The sequence below is a fragment of the Bos indicus genome, chromosome 24 (assembly GCF_029378745.1).
Source record: "Bos indicus isolate NIAB-ARS_2022 breed Sahiwal x Tharparkar chromosome 24, NIAB-ARS_B.indTharparkar_mat_pri_1.0, whole genome shotgun sequence".
In the NCBI taxonomy this organism is placed as follows: domain Eukaryota; kingdom Metazoa; phylum Chordata; class Mammalia; order Artiodactyla; family Bovidae; genus Bos; species Bos indicus.
The window spans coordinates 21,801,855-21,820,961 of record NC_091783.1 but is presented as its reverse complement, the minus strand read 5'-3'; the positions used below and the strand labels follow the sequence as shown (position 1 = coordinate 21,820,961).

The window sequence follows — 19,107 nt, the reverse complement described above, 5'->3', positions numbered from 1 at the left end:
AGGAAAGCGTGAGGAGAGAGCACAGACGAGGCTGGGAGGTCAGCAGAGACCACATCGCAGAAGGCATTTTATAACATGCCAAGGGTTTTGCACTTTATCCTGTAGGCGAGGCATGCCATCAAAGGATTTCAAAGAAGGAAACAAGTAACCTGATGGGATCCCGACTTTCAGAAGAGAGTGGTCACTTGGCTGATGTAGTGGGAGAGAGTGAGACATGTGAGACTGGTTGTGAGACTGCTGGGAAAGTTTGTAGAAGTTCTTGGGGCCCACACTAAAATGGGGCACACAATAAAATATATGGGAAGTTTGTAGATAGAGGACTTTACATAGTAGGGAGAGTCACTGAATGTAGGTAATAGGGCAAGTGAAAAGTCTCCCATGGCTCTCAGGTCTCTGTCTTTGGGTAAATTGGTATGAGGAGGGGCCCCAGAGGCAGAGCGGCTCAGTGGGAAGGCAGAAGGACGAGTTGTGTTTGGAGCATTTCATGTGGAGGGGCTGGGGGCCGGGGGGCGCGTTATGCAGCAGAGAGTGGCTGGGGTGGAGCACGTGGGCGGCACTGTGGGCTCCGGAGTGTGCAGCAGAGACAGGCAGAGTTGGAGAGGATCACAGAGAGTCAGCAAGGGGAGAGAAGGCTTCTGGAAGTCAGGGGCAGCCTGGAAGTCAGGAAAAGCCAGAGGGAGCAGGGTCATGGAAATCCAGGCGTGATGGATGGATGTTCAATGATTTCACCTGAGATGAAAAAGTGGTTGTGATACATTTCCTAATGGGGTTTCTCGTTATCCTAGAAAGTGCCATTTCAGTACCAGTGGACTTGATATTTACTGGTGTGTAGCTTATCCTTTTAGGAAGCTTTGACACACAGAGTACAATAGTTAGAAGAAAGGAATGGAGCTAAGGTTGGTTTTCTGTGTACAGACGTATTTTTTAATGTATTTTGAAGAGGTTTAAAATATAAAGGAATGAAGTAATACTTCAAAGAACAAACTCTCGGCAGAGGAGACAGTGGGGTATCAAAACCGTAAGAAAAGATTTATCCTTGAAGAGGATTCTAAGGTTAGTATGCTTCTGAAAACCACTAGTGACATGAGCATCAGAGAAAAGGAGTAGCTTTTATTCAAAGTATAGAAGTACAGAGTAAAGGAGATACGGTCTGAGAGCGCAGTGTGGAGCCGTGAGAGACAACAGCGTGTCCTGAAAAAAGGAGAATGAAGGTGAGTGAGGGTTGTGAGCTTAGTGGGCCTTGTGGGAGAGTCAGGTTTAAGTCTGGTGGATGGGACCTCTGTGTTGAGGAAACTTGATATTTACTATGTGGAAATAGCAAGATGGTGTGGATGACTGAGAAAGAGGTCAGCAGCGGCAGGATGAGAGCAGGCTGAGCAGTACGATGCCAGGAGGGGAGTTAATAGCTGAAGGGAGAGACTTACGAGAGGCCAGTGGTTCTAGATGGGGCCCTAAAGCATCCATTTTTCAAACTGTTTCAAGGGATTGAAGGGAAAGAGTGGGGAAATGACTAAGGGAAGGGGAACCATGGCTGCCAAGCAAGAACAGTTTGAAAAATCTGCTTTGATGGGGGGTTTCAGTGCAGTGGGCACTTGGAGGTCCCAAGTAGTGTAGGAACCCTAAGGTTACTGCTCTCAATATACGGCTGCTGAGAAATTGTGGTGCCGATGAAGAGATCTTTCACTAAAGTAGTTGGGAGAGGGTTGACAGGCGATGGCATGAAGGATGTAGACCTTCTTAGTGGAATTAGCAGGTACAGTCAGTGACCTGGAAGAATAAGTCTCTTCTGTTAGAACACATAAGGTCTCCAGGATCTTCATTCTCTGTGGCATTTGAAAAACCAAATTAAAACAAACAATGAGCAGATATGATACTCTAGAGCAGTTGTCTCAGTATCGTAAGGACCTCCTTTCTGAACTGCTTTACAGTGCCAATTTGGTAAAATTTACCAAATTCTGCTCTTTATACTGTTGTGTGCAATTAAGCAGAATGGATTCATTATCCTTATGATAATGCTCATCAGATTATCCTAGGGTCTTACATGTACTCACTACTTACCTACATCACGTATCAGCAGGCCTGTCTGGTGATTACACAGGGTTGATTTTATTCTGTTTTATTTTATGTTCTTGAGCAGTACTCTCTCATTGTTTTATATTTACTTGTGTTTTATACACCAGACTCTGAGAATAGGAAAATTCTTCTTTCGCTAGAGAAGTAGATAAAATTGCCCTTGGAAAAATAAAATTAGTACAAGTTATGTCTTAGGAGTATTTTTGCAACTCCTCTGCCTTGTTGGAATTAACTCATTCAGTTTATGGATTTGGATGTTGCATAGAACATTCAGTATTTTTACAGATACACTTTCAAGTAGGAATTAATCCTTTATGCCAGCTCGGTACCTGATTTTCAGATTACTAAAATACTGATTATTCAAGTTTTTACGTGCTTAGGCTAGAATTATTTCAGTTGTCACATTAGGAAGACTTTGAGAACATATTTTATAGAAGAAACTTTAGATGGTTCAGTTCAGTTCAGTTGCTGAGTCGTGTCCGACTCTTTGCGACCCCATGAATCGCAGCACGCCAGGCTTCCCTGTCCATCACCAACTCCCGGAGTTCACCCAGACTCGTGTCCATCGAGTCAGTGATGCCATCCAGCCATCTCATCCTCTGTCGTCCCCTTCTCCTCTTGCCCCCAATCCCTCCCAGCATCAGAGTCTTTTCCAATGAGTCAACTCTTCGCATGAGGTGGCCAAAGTACTGGAGTTTCAGCTTTAGCATCATTCCTTCCAAAGAAATCCCAGGGCTGATCTCCTTTAGAATGGACTGGTTGGATCTCCTTGCTGTCCAAGAATATTGTTAGTAAAGGCTTTCAGAAATATTAACAGACTTTTAGTGTATTTAGAGTTTTATTTGTACACATTACAAATGTATATAAAATTGGAATAAGGGTTAAAACACAGGTATTGAGGTAGCAGAGTTATCAATGAATTTTGTTATATGCAATAATATTTTAATGTTAAAAAATTAGGTAATTTGCTTTGTTTATATAATACTTATTTTATATAACACTAAGAAAACAGAAACATTTCAATTATCATTGTAAGCCAAGTCCCAATTTCAGAGATATTAAAATATGGGGAAAATACTTTGGAGTAAGTGAAATATAGTGCATAAAAACAGGAAAAATTATGATCGCCTAAGAAAATTGTTTGGGAGAAATGCTTTTAGCTTTTTATCTTCCCAAATGGATATCCTGTAACTTTGAAAAAGTGGAAGTGTTAGTCAGTCAGTCATGTCAGACTTTTTGTGACCCCATGAACTGTAGCCTACCAGACTCCTCTGTCTGTGGAATTCTCCAGGTAAGAATACTGGAGTGGGCAGTCATTTCCTTCACCAGGTGATCTTCCTGACCCAGGGGTCGAATCTGGGTCTCCTGCACTGCAGACAGATTGTTTATGACTGAACCACCAGGGTTTATTCTACTTCCATGAGAAAATACAAATTGTAGAAATTTGTAAGCTGTGTTAAAGCTAAGGTATGTCATGTGGTTTGTATATGTAAATCTCATTTGGCAGCAGTCAGAGTGAGCTTGTAGTTTTTTTTTATAATTAAATTTTCTAAGAAATGAAAAATTTCTACCTTGTCATGTAGATGAAGTTTAGCTGAAGTATACAATAAAATGTTAGTATTGTGTTTTCACATAATACTTCAGAACAACACTTAGTTACCCCCTTGTCAAAGCTGATTTTATTCTTAGAAATTATCTACATAATGAAATTTTATGCCAAAGAAAGTATTTTTTTCAGTTCAGGAAAATGATAATATCCAAACCCATTTCCATTGCTTTCAAACAAGTTTCACTGATCTCTTTTTTAATTTACATGAAAGACTGGTAAGTAGAAAACAAGGGAAGTTAATACTTACTATCTTTTTTGTTAGTTGCTTTTTGCAAGTGTGTTAGTAATAAAAATATTCATTAACTAATTTCATTTTATCCTGGCATCTTTGCCAAAGAAAATTAGTTTACTGCTGCTGTAAGTCACTTCAGTCGTGTCCAACTCTGTGTGACCCCATAGACGGCAGCCCAACAGGCTCCTCTGTCCCTGGAATTCTCCAGGCAAGAATACTGGAGTGGGTTGCCATTTCCTTCTCCAATGCATGAAAGTGAAAAGTGAAAGTGAAGTCGCTCAGTCGTGCCCAACTCTTAGCGAGCGACCCCATGGACTGCAGCCTACCAGGCTCCTCCGTCCATGGGATTTTGATGCAAGAATACTAAAGTGGGTTACTTTACTGGTCCCCCTTTAATTCTTTGGGATATTATAATTTCTAAATTCAGTTATTGTGGTGGGTTCTGTAAGTAGTAGTTACAAGACTTTTGATTAATGGTCATTTTAAATGTGGCTCTGAAAACTCACATGTATCAGTGGGGTAAAGTATGTAATGTGGGTATTATACTAGATATTCGGGTTGTTAATAAGTACCAGCTGATCAAATTTGTAAAGTATTATAGCCAGGAAGATTTTGTATGTTGTACAGTTTTGCCCAATTCTTTAAGACTTCCAGGCTGGAGTTCACTATGATGGGGCAGGATTTTAATTTTCTGGTCATACAGTCTCTTAGGCTATAAGCAATCAAGTTTATACTTACTAGTCTTACTAGTTATTACTGTAATTTCTTGAGTGCTCCTTCATACTCCCCCAATCCTCATGGAAAATTTGAAGCATAAACAAAATTAGAGAAAACAGAAAATTGATCTCCCATATACCTATCATCCAGAGAAGGCAATGGCACCCCACTCCAGTACTCTTGCCTGGAAAATCCCATGGACGGAGGAGCCTGGTAGGCTGCAGTCCATGGGGTCGCTAAGAGTCGGGCAAGACTGAGCGACTTCACTTTCACTTTTCACTTTCATGCATTGGAGAAGGAAATGGCAACCCACTTCAGTGTTCTTGCCTGGAGAATCCCAGGGATGGGGGAGCCTGGTGGGCTGCCATCTATGGGGTCGCACAGAGTCGGACACGACTGAAGCAACTTAGCAGCAGTAGGCAGCAGCAGCATACCCATCATCTGGAGAAAGGGAAGGCTACCCACTCAGGCAGTCTGGCCTGGAGAATTCCATGGATTGTATAATCCATGGAGTCACAAAGAGTCAGACATGACTGAGCAGCTTCCACATATCCATCATGTCTTTAACAGCTGTCAGTGCAAAGCTAGTCTTGTGGCATAGCTACATGGTACCTCTTTCTTTTTATCCTCTCCACCCTGCTTTGTTGGTTGTTGTTGAAGAAGAAGAAACTGTTTTCTTTTCTCCAGTTTTCCACAGTCAGGATTTGCATTCCGTTAATGTTTGTTTTAAATCATGTCCTCAGTCCCCAGTAGTATTTCCTGTGAATTGATAAGTGGGTCCAGGGACTTAATTACATTCAGAATCTACTCCACCTCACCTTGCCTCAGGCAAAACTATATTACAGATGGTGTTCTGTATAACTTAATACTCAATTAAAAATTTAAAAACCGAGCAGTGTGAGAATGTTTCCATTTTAACTTTTCTTTAAAGCATCATCTTATACTAAAATAGGGCACAGGTAACTGAAGGATATTTATAACCAGGGCCACTAGATGTCTCCCACCTACTCTTTGTCTGTGCCATGCACAAAAGTGTGACTTCCAGAACTCCAGTGCTTTGTACTGACCCCTGAGTGTCCCAATCCCCAAATCTGTTCATTGCTCTTTATTTTCAGAGACAGGTAAGTAGAAATTGACTCTGAGAGTTTAATAATTTATGGTTTTTTAAGTTTTAAAAGTTTATATGAGCATTGTGTTTCTGTACTTACAGTTTTCATTATACTTGTCATTAAAAATTTTTGTCACTGAGAATTTTTTAAAAATTCTTATATTTAAAGAGCTTAGTTGGCAAACATTAGATAGGATTTGTTTTTTAAAATTGTATTACAGGAGTTTCCTATGATTTTTCAAGTTATTTCCTAATGTTTTAACTTCCTTCCTGAAATCGCAGTTTCTAAGCTCTGAGAATGGGGACAATTATTATACACCATTTTTTCCTTGATAGTTCTTTAAAACAGATTTTATGTTCTGTTTATGTTTTATGTTGAAGGCATAGTGAGTAATATTCTGCAGCTCTGGTATGGATAGGTTCCTTTGTACCTGCTCTGGACAGTCATCCTGTAGGCCAGCTTTGCCGACAAGAGTTGTTTTCGGTCAGACAAAGCCTAAAGCCTGTCTGAAGAGAACTCCTGGTTCATCTACTGCCGTGATGTCTTCAGACATTTCCATCCAGAGACTTTGGGGGGGATGCCTTAAAAACACACTGCAGGAGAATAACACTTTCAGCTTAAAAAATAAGTAATGTATAAACAGATAATTTCATCCCATTCTTACCCTCACCTCATTCTCTATCCATCCCTTTTAGGTGGGAAGTTTAACACAATTTTTTCAAATTTAATATATTCTAGAACAAATTTTTCTTGTAACACTTTTTAATATCTCAAAAGTACATAACTAGGAACAAGATTTGGGATTTGCTGGTCAGAAATATTTTTTTTTTTTACTGATACAGCCAGTCCTCCGTATCTATGGATTATGCAGAGGGGTGATTGTACCACATACATTTTTACATAAAGGATTTGCACATCTGCGGATTTTGGTATCCACAGGGTGGGGTGACAGTTGTCTTGGAACTAGGCCCTCGTGGATACTGAGGAACAACTCTGTGTTAAGAAACAACATTACTTCTGATTAGAATTACATTTCTTGATGTTCTACCTTGCATAATGCTTATTATAATGTCTATTGTTAATTCCAGGGTTTCATTTTGATTTATTTTGAATAATACTTGTACTCATGTATTAATTTAGCATATAGTTATAAAATGCCTATTAAACACTGCTAAACTCCACAGAAGGTACATGAATAAACAAAAAACTCCAGCTAAAAAAGAAATCATAATCTAGCTAGGTGGGGTGTCACAGGCATGTTTAGCAGTCATAATTAGGGAGAGCTGTTGATTAGAGGGACTTTCCTGGTGGCTCAGTGATAGAGAATCTTCCTGCCAATGCAGGAGATGCAGTTTTGATCCCCGGGTCGGGACAATCCCCTGGAGAAGGGAATGGCAACCCACTCCAGTATTTTTGCCTGGGAAATCTCATGGACAGAGGAGCCTGGCGGGCTACAGTCCTTGGGGTCGCAAAGAGTCAGACATGACTGAGCGTCTAAACAACAACAATTGATTAAAGACACAGAGCCTTGGATGAAATGATGTGGTCAAAAGTAGTAAGCCATCACTCGAGAGAGATGCAGAAAAGCTGCAGGAGAGAAGCCGTCCTAGCTGGGGCTTGGACTAGTGTGGGTTTGGTGTTTCACAGGTAGAGGTGGGAGGTGCCAAGGGAGGTGGCCAGTGTGAGCAAAGGCACTGGCACAAGTAGACATGAGGCACAGAGAGAGCAGCAGGTGGTGCTTGATGGGAGGGTGAGCTGGGGGCTGGGAAGCGAGGAGCCCAGCAGGTGGTAGGTTTGGAAACTTAAGTTTCCTGTTAAAGAGATTAGACTCCCTGAGACCATGGGAATAGCACAGTGAAGACTGTGCTTTAGAGAAGTTACTGTGGCCACAATATTCGAGATGGGAGTGCCAAGGCCATGCAGTGATTCAGGTGAGTGGTGCATGGTGAGAAGGTCTGGAGTTAGGGCACAGTGTGGAAGCAGGGGACAGGGCAGCCCCTAGGCTGTGTCCCAGATTGGTAGAGGATGGGCTCAGAGGTGGCTCTGGTTGTTGAGGGCATAGTTTAAACATAAATGTTATTCAACAGAAACATGAATTAATTGCTATAAAAATTAATGTTAGTTAAATTTCCTCCTTATTCTTAGTTCTAGAGCCAGTACAAAAGCCTCATGAAGGTCCTGGAGAAATGGGGAAACCAGTCGTCATTCCTAAAGAGGATCAAGAAAAGATGAAAGAGATGTTTAAAATCAATCAGTTCAATTTAATGGCAAGTGAGATGATTGCACTCAACAGATCTCTACCAGATGTTAGGTTAGAAGGGTAAGTACCTAGTGTGGTCCTGATGGTATTTAATGTGAATGAAAAGTATGTTCTGAATCCTCAGTAAATCACACATCAGTGTTGACTATTCTTGAAATGAATGTTACATCACTGAGTTACTTCTTACCACCACCCCCCACTTAAGAAATAATGCTGATAAAATAATATCTCAAGTTCTAGAGATCATTGGGACCATGTGTTTTAGGCTTTGAAAGATAATTGTTTATCTTGATGGATTTAGTAGGGATTTTAAACCTCATTATTACCAAAGCATTTATATAGTCAATTTTATAAAGGATCATTTTAAGTTGTGTGTATCTTAAAACAGTCAAGTATGCAGTCATAAGCATACAAATTAGTGAATTGCTACATACATGTTACCTTGTCTAACCATCGTCCAAATCAAATTATAGAACATTTTCATCGCCTCTAAAAGTTCTCCTATGTTCCTTTCCGGTCAGTACTCCCAGCCCCAGGGGCAGGCATTGTTTTGATCTCTAAACATAGATTAGCTTTGTCTTTCTTTGAGCTTTTTATAGATGAATCTACACTGCTTATAGTCTGGTGTCTCTGAGATCCATGTTGTTGCGTGAATCAGAAACATACTGTTTCCATGGCAGTGTGGTGGTTTGTTACGTGAATGTACCATAGCTTACACACTGATAGATATTTGGGTTGTTTCCACTTTTTCGCTATTATGAATAAAGGCTAAGGTGATATTTCTGTGAATGTTTTAGGAAGACCTAGGCTCTCATTTCTATTTGGTGTATATATTGGGGAAAGGAATAGGGTGTACACTTACATAGCTTTAGCACATTTTTCTAAGATGGTTGTACCAACTTACACTCCTACCGGCACCTAATGTCCAGCTGTGCCATATGATACAAGGTATCTGGACTAGAGGACAACAGGCGCTGTTAAAAGCAAGGGAACTGTACAGAGAAAGGTGGATAAAGTGAACATTTTAGCTGTTGAGACCCCCTTAGCCTTCTGTGGCTCACAGTAATGCTAGCAGCTGAACTTTATCCCTCCAGGCAAGAGATTGGAGGATCTTTTTCAACAGAATTGGACTAGCCCTAGAGAAAAGGAAAACAACTGCAGACACTGACATCAGAGACTCTCCAATTTAATGACAGCAGCCTGATCACGCCAATGAAGGAGACTCATAGTCAGAAAGCCTCACATACTGAGAGCTTACAGTCAGTTTTTTGGCCTTCCATTTTTAATAATAGATAACCAAGAAATACTAGACATCACAGAAAACTCTCAAACATGGAAAGTGTAGTTCAGAACTTTAAGCAGCTTGGAGGAAGCAAAGACTGACTATTCAGTTAAAATGCCACTACCTCCACTAACTTTGTTCGTAGTAATACTTCCTAAGGCCCACTTGACTTCACACTCCAGGATGTCTGGCTGTAGGTGAGTCTCCACACCATCGTGATTATCCGGAACATTAAGTCCTCTTTTGTACCATTCTTCTGTGTATTCTTGCCACCTCTTCTTAATCTCTTCTGCCTCTGTTAGGCCCTATTCCTGTTCTTTATTTTGCCCATTTTTGCATGAAATGTTCTCTTCGTATCTCTGATTTTCTTGAAGAGATGTATAGTCTTTCCTATTTTACTGTTTTATTTCTTTGCGTTGTTCACTTAAGAAGGCTGACTTATTTCTCCTTGCTATTCTGTGGAACTCTGCATTCAGTTGGGTGTATCCATTAACTTTTTCCTTTGCTTTTCACTTCTCTCCTTTTCTCAGTTGTTTGAAAGACCTCCTCAGACAGGAGGCTTTCTTGCATTTCTTTTTTCCTGGGGGTTGATTTTGGTCACCACCTCTTGTACGGTGTTTCAAACCTCCATCCATAGTTCCTCAGGCACTCTTGTCTATCAGATCTAATCCCTTGCATCTATTTGTCACTTCCACTGTATAATCATAAGGGATTTGATTTAGGTCATACCTGAATGGCCTAGTGGTTTTCCCTACTTTCTTCAATTGAAGTCTGAATTTTGCAATAAGGAGCTCATGATCTGAGTTGCAGTCAGCTCCCGGTCTTGTTTTTGCTTACTGTATAGAGCTTCTCCATCATTGGCTGCAAAGAATATAGTCATTCTGATTTCAGTATTGACCATCTGGTGATGTCCATGTGTAGAGTTGTCTCTAGTGTTGCCAGAAGAGGATGTTTGCTATGACCAGTGAATTCTCTTGGCACAACTCTGTTAGCCTTTGCCCTTCTTCATTTGTACTCCAGACTAACTTGTTACTCCAGGTATCTCTTGACTTCCTACTTTTGCAATTCAGTCCCCTATAATGAAAAGGACATCTCTTTTTGCTGTTAGTTCTAGAAGGTCTTGTTGTTGTTCATAGAACTGTTGGACTTCAGCTTTTTTGGCATTAGTGGTTGAGGTATAGACTTGGATTACTGTGATGTTGAATGGTTTACCTTGCAATGAACCAAGATCATTCTTTTGTTTTTGAGATTGCACCCAAGTACTGCATTTTGAACTGCTGTTGACTGTGAGGGCTACTCCATTTCTTCTAAGGGATTGTTGTCCACTGTAGTAGATATAATGGTCATCTGAATTGAATTTGCCCATTCCCATCCATTTTAATTCACTGATTCTTAAATGTCAGTGTTTACTTTTGCTATCTCCTGTTTGAGCACATCCAATTTACCTTGATTCAGGACCTAACATTCCAAGTTCCTGTGCAGTATTGTTCTTTACAGCATCAGACTTTACTTTCACCACCAGATACTTTGGCTCAGCCTCTTCACTCTTTCTGGAGCTATTTCTCTGCTCTTCCCCAGTAGAGTATTGGACACCTACTGACCTGCAGGGACAGTGCCCATCTTCCAGTTTCATATCTTTTTACCTTTTTTTCTTACTGTTGATGGGGTTCAAGGCAAGAATACTGAAGTGGTTTGTCATTCTCTTCTCCAGTGGACCATGTTTTGTCTCCTGCAGAGGCATGAACCAACAGTGGCCTGCCTTCTGGTCAGGGGTACTGGCAGCAGCAGTCCTGGGAGGCATGGCCTGTTGACATAAGTCCTTTTGCCATTAGCCCTATCACAGAGCCTCTGTCTCTGTCATGGACACTGCAGACTCCAGGACTGGTCCACCTCAGGCCAAACTACAGGGAGGGACCACAGCCGCATCCATCAGCAGAAAATTGGATTGAAGATTTACTGAGCATGAACCTGCCCACCAGAGCAAGACATGTTTTCCCAACAGCCAGTCTGTCCCATCAAGAAGCTTGCACAAGCCTCTTATCCTCATCCATCAGAGAGCAGACAGGAAAAGCAAGAATGCAATCCCATGGCCTCCAGAATGAAAACCACAGTCACAGAAAACTAACCAAAATGATCACATGGATCACAGCCTTGAGTAGCTCAATGAAACTATGAGCCATGTGGTGCAGGGCCACCCAAGACAGTTGGGTCATGGTGGAGAGTTCTGACAAAACATGGTCCACTGGAGAAGAAAATGGAAAATTAGTAATAATTACATAGAAAACCATCACAAGAAAAAAAAAAAAAACTCATTAACTCCATGGAGTCGATATTGTGAAAATGACTATACTACCAAATGCAATCTACACATTCAGTGTGATCCCTATCAAACGCATTTTTCACAGAACTGGAACAAAAAATTTTACAATTCATAATGAAACACAGAAGACCCCAAATAGCCAAAGCAATCTTGAGAAAGAAGAATGGAGCTGGAGAAATCAACCTTCCTGACTTCAGACTATACCACAAAGCTACAGTCATCAAGACAGTAGGGTACTGGCACAAAAATAGAAATATAGACCAATGGAACAAGATAGCCCAGAGATAAACCTACATGCCTATTTTTTGGAGGCAAGGAGTCAAGGATATTAGACAAAAGGAGGCAAAAATATTACAGTGGGACAAAGATTGCCTCTTCAGTAAGTGGTGCTGGGAAAACTGCACAGCTATATGTAAAAGAATGAAAGTAGAGAACTTCCTAACACCATACACAAAGATAAACTCAAAATGGATTAAAGACCTAAATGTAAGACCAGAAACTGTAAAACTCTTAGAGGAAAACAGAACACTCTGTGATATAAATCACAGCAGGATCCTGTATGACCCAACTCATAGAGTAATGGGGATAAAAACAAAAATAAACTAGTGGAACCTAATTAAATTTAAAAGCTTTTGCACAGCAGAGCAAACTATAACAAGGTGAAAAGACAACCCTCAGAATGGGAGAAAATAATGGCAAATGAAACAACTGACACAGGGTTAATTTCCAAAATATACAAGCTGCTCAGACAAGTCAATACCATTTGAAAAACAACCCAATCAAAAAGTGGGAAAAAGACCTAAACTAACGTTTCTCCAGAGAAGACATACAGATGGCTAACAAACACATGAAAAGATACTCCAGGGAAAATTTTTCTAAACAGTGGTTCACAGAAGGCAGTCATGGTTTATCATTACATGGCACAGGTTTGAATAAAGTCAGAATAAGGAAACCATTGAATACTGTGCCTATAAAAACTCAGGGGCTGGAGAGTATCTGTTCATCTAGCAAACTGGTTAGGTGGACATCAGTCAAAAGAAGCTTCATTATAAACTTAGATTTTCACAAACTGTACTTTCTGAATAATTTAATCGTTATTGAAGCAAGCTAGGTTTCTCAGGAAAGTCTCAGATTCAGTGATGTTTAAAAGAACTTTAACTATTACTGTTTATAGGAGAGTTATTTTTGTACTTTAATAATTCCCCTAAATACATCACTGCTATCAATACATTTTATTAAATGTTTTTTAAAAGTCTTTTATGTGGTTCTTGAAGATACTTTTATTAATGAATAGTCTTTAATTGTATTATAAGCACTAGTTTTTGCAGAGTGAACAACTTTATGATAAGGAGATCAGTGTTTAAATGATGTGATACTTATGCTTGTACACCAAATTTGGGGCTTAATGAGAACTCTCAGACTTGAAAAACTCTTGCTTTGTGCTGGATTGCTAGTCCAGCTGCTTAAAACAGTCTGGCAACCACTGGGTCTCTGTGGGACTAGGCTGCTTCCGGTGGAAGTGGCACAGAATCACTACTACCGCTGAAGAGCCTTTTTTTCCCTTAAACCTTCTTATTCCATCTGTGTGCTTTTATTCTTTGTTTAAAAACATTCTGAAAAGCTTTTTATTATGGAAATTTTCAAATATATACAAAATAGAGATAATAATGTGAACCCTAATGTATTCATCACCTTCAGTAATTCTTAAAAGTTGTATTGTGTAACCTCATTTATATCCTCTAAGATGTCCTGCAGCAATCTCCATCTCCTGGCATTTACTCTCTGGATGTCTCTTTCTATGTTGTGCCAGGGTTGATCTGTATGACCAGCAGAACACAGTACAAGTGATGGAGTGTCATCTTCCAGTGTCATATCTTTCTGCCTTTTCATAATGTTCATGGAATTCTCGTGGCAAGAATTTTGGATTGGGTTGCCATTTCCTCCTCCAGTGGACCACATTTTTTTTTTTTAATTTTATTTTATTTTTAAACTTTACAATATTGTATTAGTTTTGCCAAATATCGAAATGACTCCGCCACAGGTATACCCGCGTTCCCCATCCTAAACCCTCCTCCCTCCTCCCTCCTCCCTCCCCTACCCTCCCTTCTGGGTCGTCCCAGTGCACCAGCCCCAAGCATCCAGTACCGTGCATCAAACCTGGACTGGCGACTCGTTTCATACATGATATTATACATGTTTCAATGCTATTCTCCCAAATCTCCCCACCCTCTCCCTCTCCCACAGAGTCCATAAGTTGTTAGAAGTATTCACTATGACCCATCTGTCTTGGGTGGCCCTGCAAGGCATGGCTCATAGCTTCACTGAGTTATGCAAGCCCCTTTGCCACAAAAAAGCTGTGATCCATGAAGGGGAGGTTATAAAATACACTGTGGTTCCAGTTTGGTCTTTTATTTCACTTGGATCATTGACTCTGGGGTCAGCCAGCTGACATGAGAGGAGTGGCGCTTTGGAGAATCCCACACGGTTTGTGGATTTGGGGGATCAGTCAGGTAAGTGAGATGAGCAGCAGATTCCCCAGCCCCAGACAAAGACATACCATTTGTAAATATTACAGTATTTATCTCTGAAAGATGGGACTCATAGAATCAGGGGGAAAAGGAAATCATGGTACCATTTTTCATACCTCAAAATATATTAATAGTGAGTGATTCCTTGGTAACCTGAAATACCCAGTTTGTATTTACATTTCCTAGTTATGTCATATATTTCCCTTTTTAACAGTGTTTATATCAGAATTGCAACTGGTAGCTATCTCTTTCAAGTCTTTCTCAGTCTGCAGGTTCCCTCTTCTTTTTTACCCTCATGGTTTATTATTTGAAGACCAGGTAAAGTGTCTTATGGGCTTCCCTTGTGGCTCATCTGGTAAAGAATCAGCCTGTAATGCAGAAGACCTGGGTTCAATCCCTGGGTTGGGAAGATCCCCTGGAGAAGGGATAGGCTACCCACTCCAGTATTCTGGCTTAGAGAATTCCATGGACTGTATAGTCCATAGTATCTCAAAGAGTTGGACATGATTGAGTGACTCGCTCACTTTCAGTGTCTTATGTCCTTCCTGAGCCTGCATTTTGCTAATTGCATCACTGGTACCATTGATTGTTCCTCTCTTCCCTGTAGATTGGTAAGTTAAAGGTGTTTTGTACCAATATCCTTGAAGTCAAGTGAGTTGTGGCTTATTAGACAGGTCTATTATTTGTGCCATTGGGCTTCCCAGGTGGCTCAGTGGTAAAGAATCCTCCTGCCAATGCAGGAGACTTGGGAGATGCCAGTTCAGTCCCTGGGTCAGGAAGATCTCCTGGAGTAGGAATTGGCAACCCACTCCAGTATTCTTGCCTGGAGAATCCCATGAACAGAAGAGCCTGGAGGGCTGTAGTCCAAAGGGTCTTAAAGAGTCAGAAGCTACTAAGCATGCAAATGATATGTCCCATCAGTCTGTGTTCTCTCATTGAAACTCCTATTAGCCAGGCTTTGGATTACTTGCATTGATTCTCTTAGTCCCTTTTATTTTTATCTTTTCTCATCTTTCTGTTCTACTTCCAGGGAGAACTCTTAGGCTGTCTTTCAGCTATTTTGAATTTCTTTTATTTGTTAAATTTTTAATTACTAACTGCTTGCCATTGTTTTCTGACTTCTTAAAAATAGACATAAAACCCTGCAATTTACTTTTTTTATTCATGGAAATATTTGTGAGATGTTTAGTATAACAATAGCCTTTTCATCTTTCTAGTTTTTAAAGTAATTTTAATTTGGTTTAAAAAATTATCAGTCCCATGCGGCAGGCTGCTGGTAAGTGCCTCAGAGAGATTGCTATAGCCCAGGACAATTGAATCAGGCTCAAATCCAGGTCTTCTGACTTCTTATTCCCTTTTTCTCGACCTAATTACTGAAAGTTATTTTTTTTCCCTCATTTTGTTAACTATTCCTTCTAATATTAGATAAAATTCTGGAAACAGATCAAAATCTACAGAATTTTGTTTTCTCATTTCAGATAAGGTTCTTTTAGATGATTTTGATGAACTTCTGAAAATTGCTCTGCTTACAGTTTTTAAGACCCACAGTTTTGTATTCTTTCAGGTGTTTGCACTCACTTTGTTATAATTCTGTAAATAGTAGTTCCAAGGCTGATGTATTTTTTGTTTCAGTTAAGTAAAATTTTGTAAACAGTATTGTAACATAATCATTACTCTGTTGTTGTTTTGGCTGCGCTGCCTTCATTCCAGTGAGTGGGCTTCTCTGGTTGGGGTGCGTGGGCTCTAGAGCACGTGGGCTTAGTTGCCCCTCGGCATGTGGGATCTTAGTTCCCTAAGCAGGGACTGAACCTACTTCCCCTACTTTGGGAGGCATATTCTTAACCACTGGGCTACCAGTGAAGTCCCAAATCTTACTCTTTGTATCTGTATCCTCGTAGAGTGTGGTTTTCTACCTGCTTCATGAAATGTAAATTTTTTTGTTTTACAAGTCTAGTGAGTTCCCTGAATTTTTATCTGTTGCCCTAAGACATACATGATATAGTTTTAAAAATATGTTTTAAAATACTTAAAGTTTCTTTTGCATTTTCCATTTTTACTGGTGATCTCTTAACTATTAATCTTTTGAAATGAAATGGTCTAAACATTCAGAAAGCTGTAGGAGATAACAAAGCTTTGTACCAACCCCTAACTTTATTGAATCTCAATAAGTTGCCATATTCTCTTCGTATTTTGTTTTTAGCAGTAAAACTTTACTGCTACAGTTGAAACCATTTGTGTATCCCTCCCCAGTTATATTCCATTCTTCCCTAACTATAGGTCTCATTTTTTGCATTTATCATTGCTGCATGTCTTTCTGTCTACCTACCTAAATAATATATAGTATAGTTTCATAGTTTTAACAAATGCTAGTACAGCGTATGTACATATTCTTCTACAACTTTAAAATTGTTTTTGTTTAAGCATTGATTTTGAAATTTGGCCATGTCATTACATGGAGTTCTAGGTTATTCATTTTAACTGCTTTGTAGAAGTCCATTGTGTGGATATGCATCACAGTTTACTGATTGTGCTTTTACTTAAGGGTATATATTTTAAAGTTACAAAGTATTTGTAAATATCCTTTTCAAGCCAACATGTTATTACATCTCTTGTACAGATGTAAAAGTTTTCTCTGGAACAGTGCTTTCTGAATATAGGTTGTGGGACTTCTCTGGTGGTCCAGTGATTAAGACTCGGAGCTTCCAATGTAGGGGGTGCAAATTCAATCCCTGGGTGGGGAGCTGTGATCCCACATACTGTGTGGTACAGCCGAAAAATAAAGCAAATTAAAACAAATAAAAAAACCTAAATTGCAGGTCATGACCCTTCAGCTATTAATGGATATGAGATCAATTTAGAAAACCTTAGGCCTTAAGTTTTGTTTTTTTTTTTTTAATGGTATTTCGTACACAATGTGAGTACCTGTTAGCATTTTAATTAGTGAAATAGAAGATATCAGAGTATGTTTAATGTAATAAGTTTATTTTTCATTAATCATTGTTTCAGAATATATGTTCTGGATTACTGTAAAATGTATTTGTTACCATGGATTATGGTCAGTTTCACAGAGATAAGAAATAATTGTGCTGAGAGGAATCCGCTTTAAATTTCATAGGGTTTTTTAAAAAATTGCTCCCACTGTGGTTTCACCAGTTTATGTTTTCCAGCTGCAGTGGATGAGATTTTCATGCAGAGTATAGGAGTGTCATGAGTAAGATTAATAGAGGCATGGTCAAGGTGAAGAACTTTTCAAATTCTGATTGTGTATTTAAGACGGAAGCTATCAATGCTGACAGATTGGGTGTGGAGCAAAAGAAAAAAAAACAGACCTGATGAGCTATCTGAATTATAGTGATAGTTTTCATATAGTGATAATTTCTTGTCAAGATGGAAAGAAGAGGAGAATAGAAATATGGGAATAGAAATCAAGAATTGTTAGCACATATTTATAAAATCCTGGCATTCAGGGGAGAGGTTGCAGCTGGAGTCACTAAAGGAACAAGAGAATTTAAAGACACAGTGCTGGTTAAGATATCCAGCCATTGTCCACCAGGAGTGGATGAGGTGAAAAAGAGGTTAGGGTTCCAGCTGTCAAAGATAAGAAAAGAAGGAAGATCTAGCAAGAGGCTGAGGAGAGGTGAAATAACGTCTCAAGGAGGAGCTGGCCAACTATGTTAAATCTGCTGAGAGGTGAAGTAAGGTGAGACGTCTAAATTGACCAGTGGATTTCAGTGTGTGGAGGAACAGAATTGTTCCTTTGAAGTAATAGGAATGAAATCATGATTTAAAAGAATGGGGAGACTTTCATTCTGTAGTGGCTGGTGGTCTGGACCAGCTCTCCAGTTGAATATATAGAGAGTTGGGAAAAAATACATAAAAAGCACCTGCTTGAAAATGTCCCGAGGTTAGAAGGCAGAGATGAGAAGGTAGTGGAGAATTTCAGAGCCAAAATCTGAGAGAAGATGGAACCCAGAGAAGTGAGCTTAGAGTTTGGAGGCTGCCTTTACCTAGAGGCATTTACTGTATCTGGAAGATATATTCTGAGAAACTAAAAAGTGCTTTTGAGAGGAAAGAAAAGTAATCAGGAGCAAGAGGGACTTGGGAGGTGCCCACTGTGTTCCTATTTCTTCATCTGAGTCATGAGCATTTGCTGTGTGATAACTCATTCGCTCTAAATTTATGTTGGGTTTTTTTTACACTCTGTTATGCTTCACGTAAAATCAACATAAGAAAAGAGTGGGAGAAGCTCAGTGGGAGGGGAAGCAGTGGAGACAGCAAGTACAGCAGCCCTTTTGAGATGTAGTAGTTGGAAAAAAAGAATTGGGGCAGTAAGTTGGGGGGATCATGCAATCAAGGGCAAATAGTACAACACGTTTCTATATTGATAGAAATGATCCCATTGACGGAAGTTTGGGAGAGTTATGGCAAGAGCACTGAATTTGAGTAGATGAGAAGGAATGTAATTGGTTTCAGACAGGAACAGGGATAATTCAGACTTTCCCGGTATAACAGGGAAGAGGCTCAATGTTTATGATCACAGAAACCTACAGGATGGTCAGTGTGTTGATGAAGGTATGGAAATCCTCATCTGATGGCATTTTTAGTGAAATGAGAAACGGGTTACACCTGTGTGTGAGGAGGGTGGGAAACGTATTGGGACTCTGTGGAGATGAGCAGTTTGAAAGGGTTAACTGGGAACGGCAATGGGAATACTAGCTCGTGCCAGGAGCCTACTTGAGGTTTGTGTTTGTAAACTGAAAATGAGACCAGTCACCATGCTCATATGTTTTCTGTATTAATTCAGCAGCCCCAGTGCAAAATCAGCAGAAAGTTGGATTTGGCGAGGATTGGGATAATGCCAAGCTAGTGAGATAGACTAGGGAGAGATACAAGGTGATGAGTATAATAAAGGGAGAACATGAAGAAGGTAACAGCAAGTGAGAGGGTAGAAGGGTCTGGATTGGAGATCCCAATGAA

General features: G+C 39.9%; 1 protein-coding gene across 3 annotated transcripts in view; it reads left to right on the top strand.

The window, feature by feature from the left end:
* GALNT1 (polypeptide N-acetylgalactosaminyltransferase 1) overlaps window positions 1–19,107 on the top strand; it is a 123,911-nt gene that overhangs the window by 58,504 nt on the left and 46,300 nt on the right. For all 3 annotated transcript variants that reach the window (XM_070778747.1, XM_070778746.1, XM_070778745.1), the window contains one exon: window positions 7,886–8,060. In XM_070778747.1, the coding sequence (XP_070634848.1) occupies window positions 7,886–8,060 (175 nt within the window). The remainder of the gene's footprint in view (window positions 1–7,885; window positions 8,061–19,107) is intronic.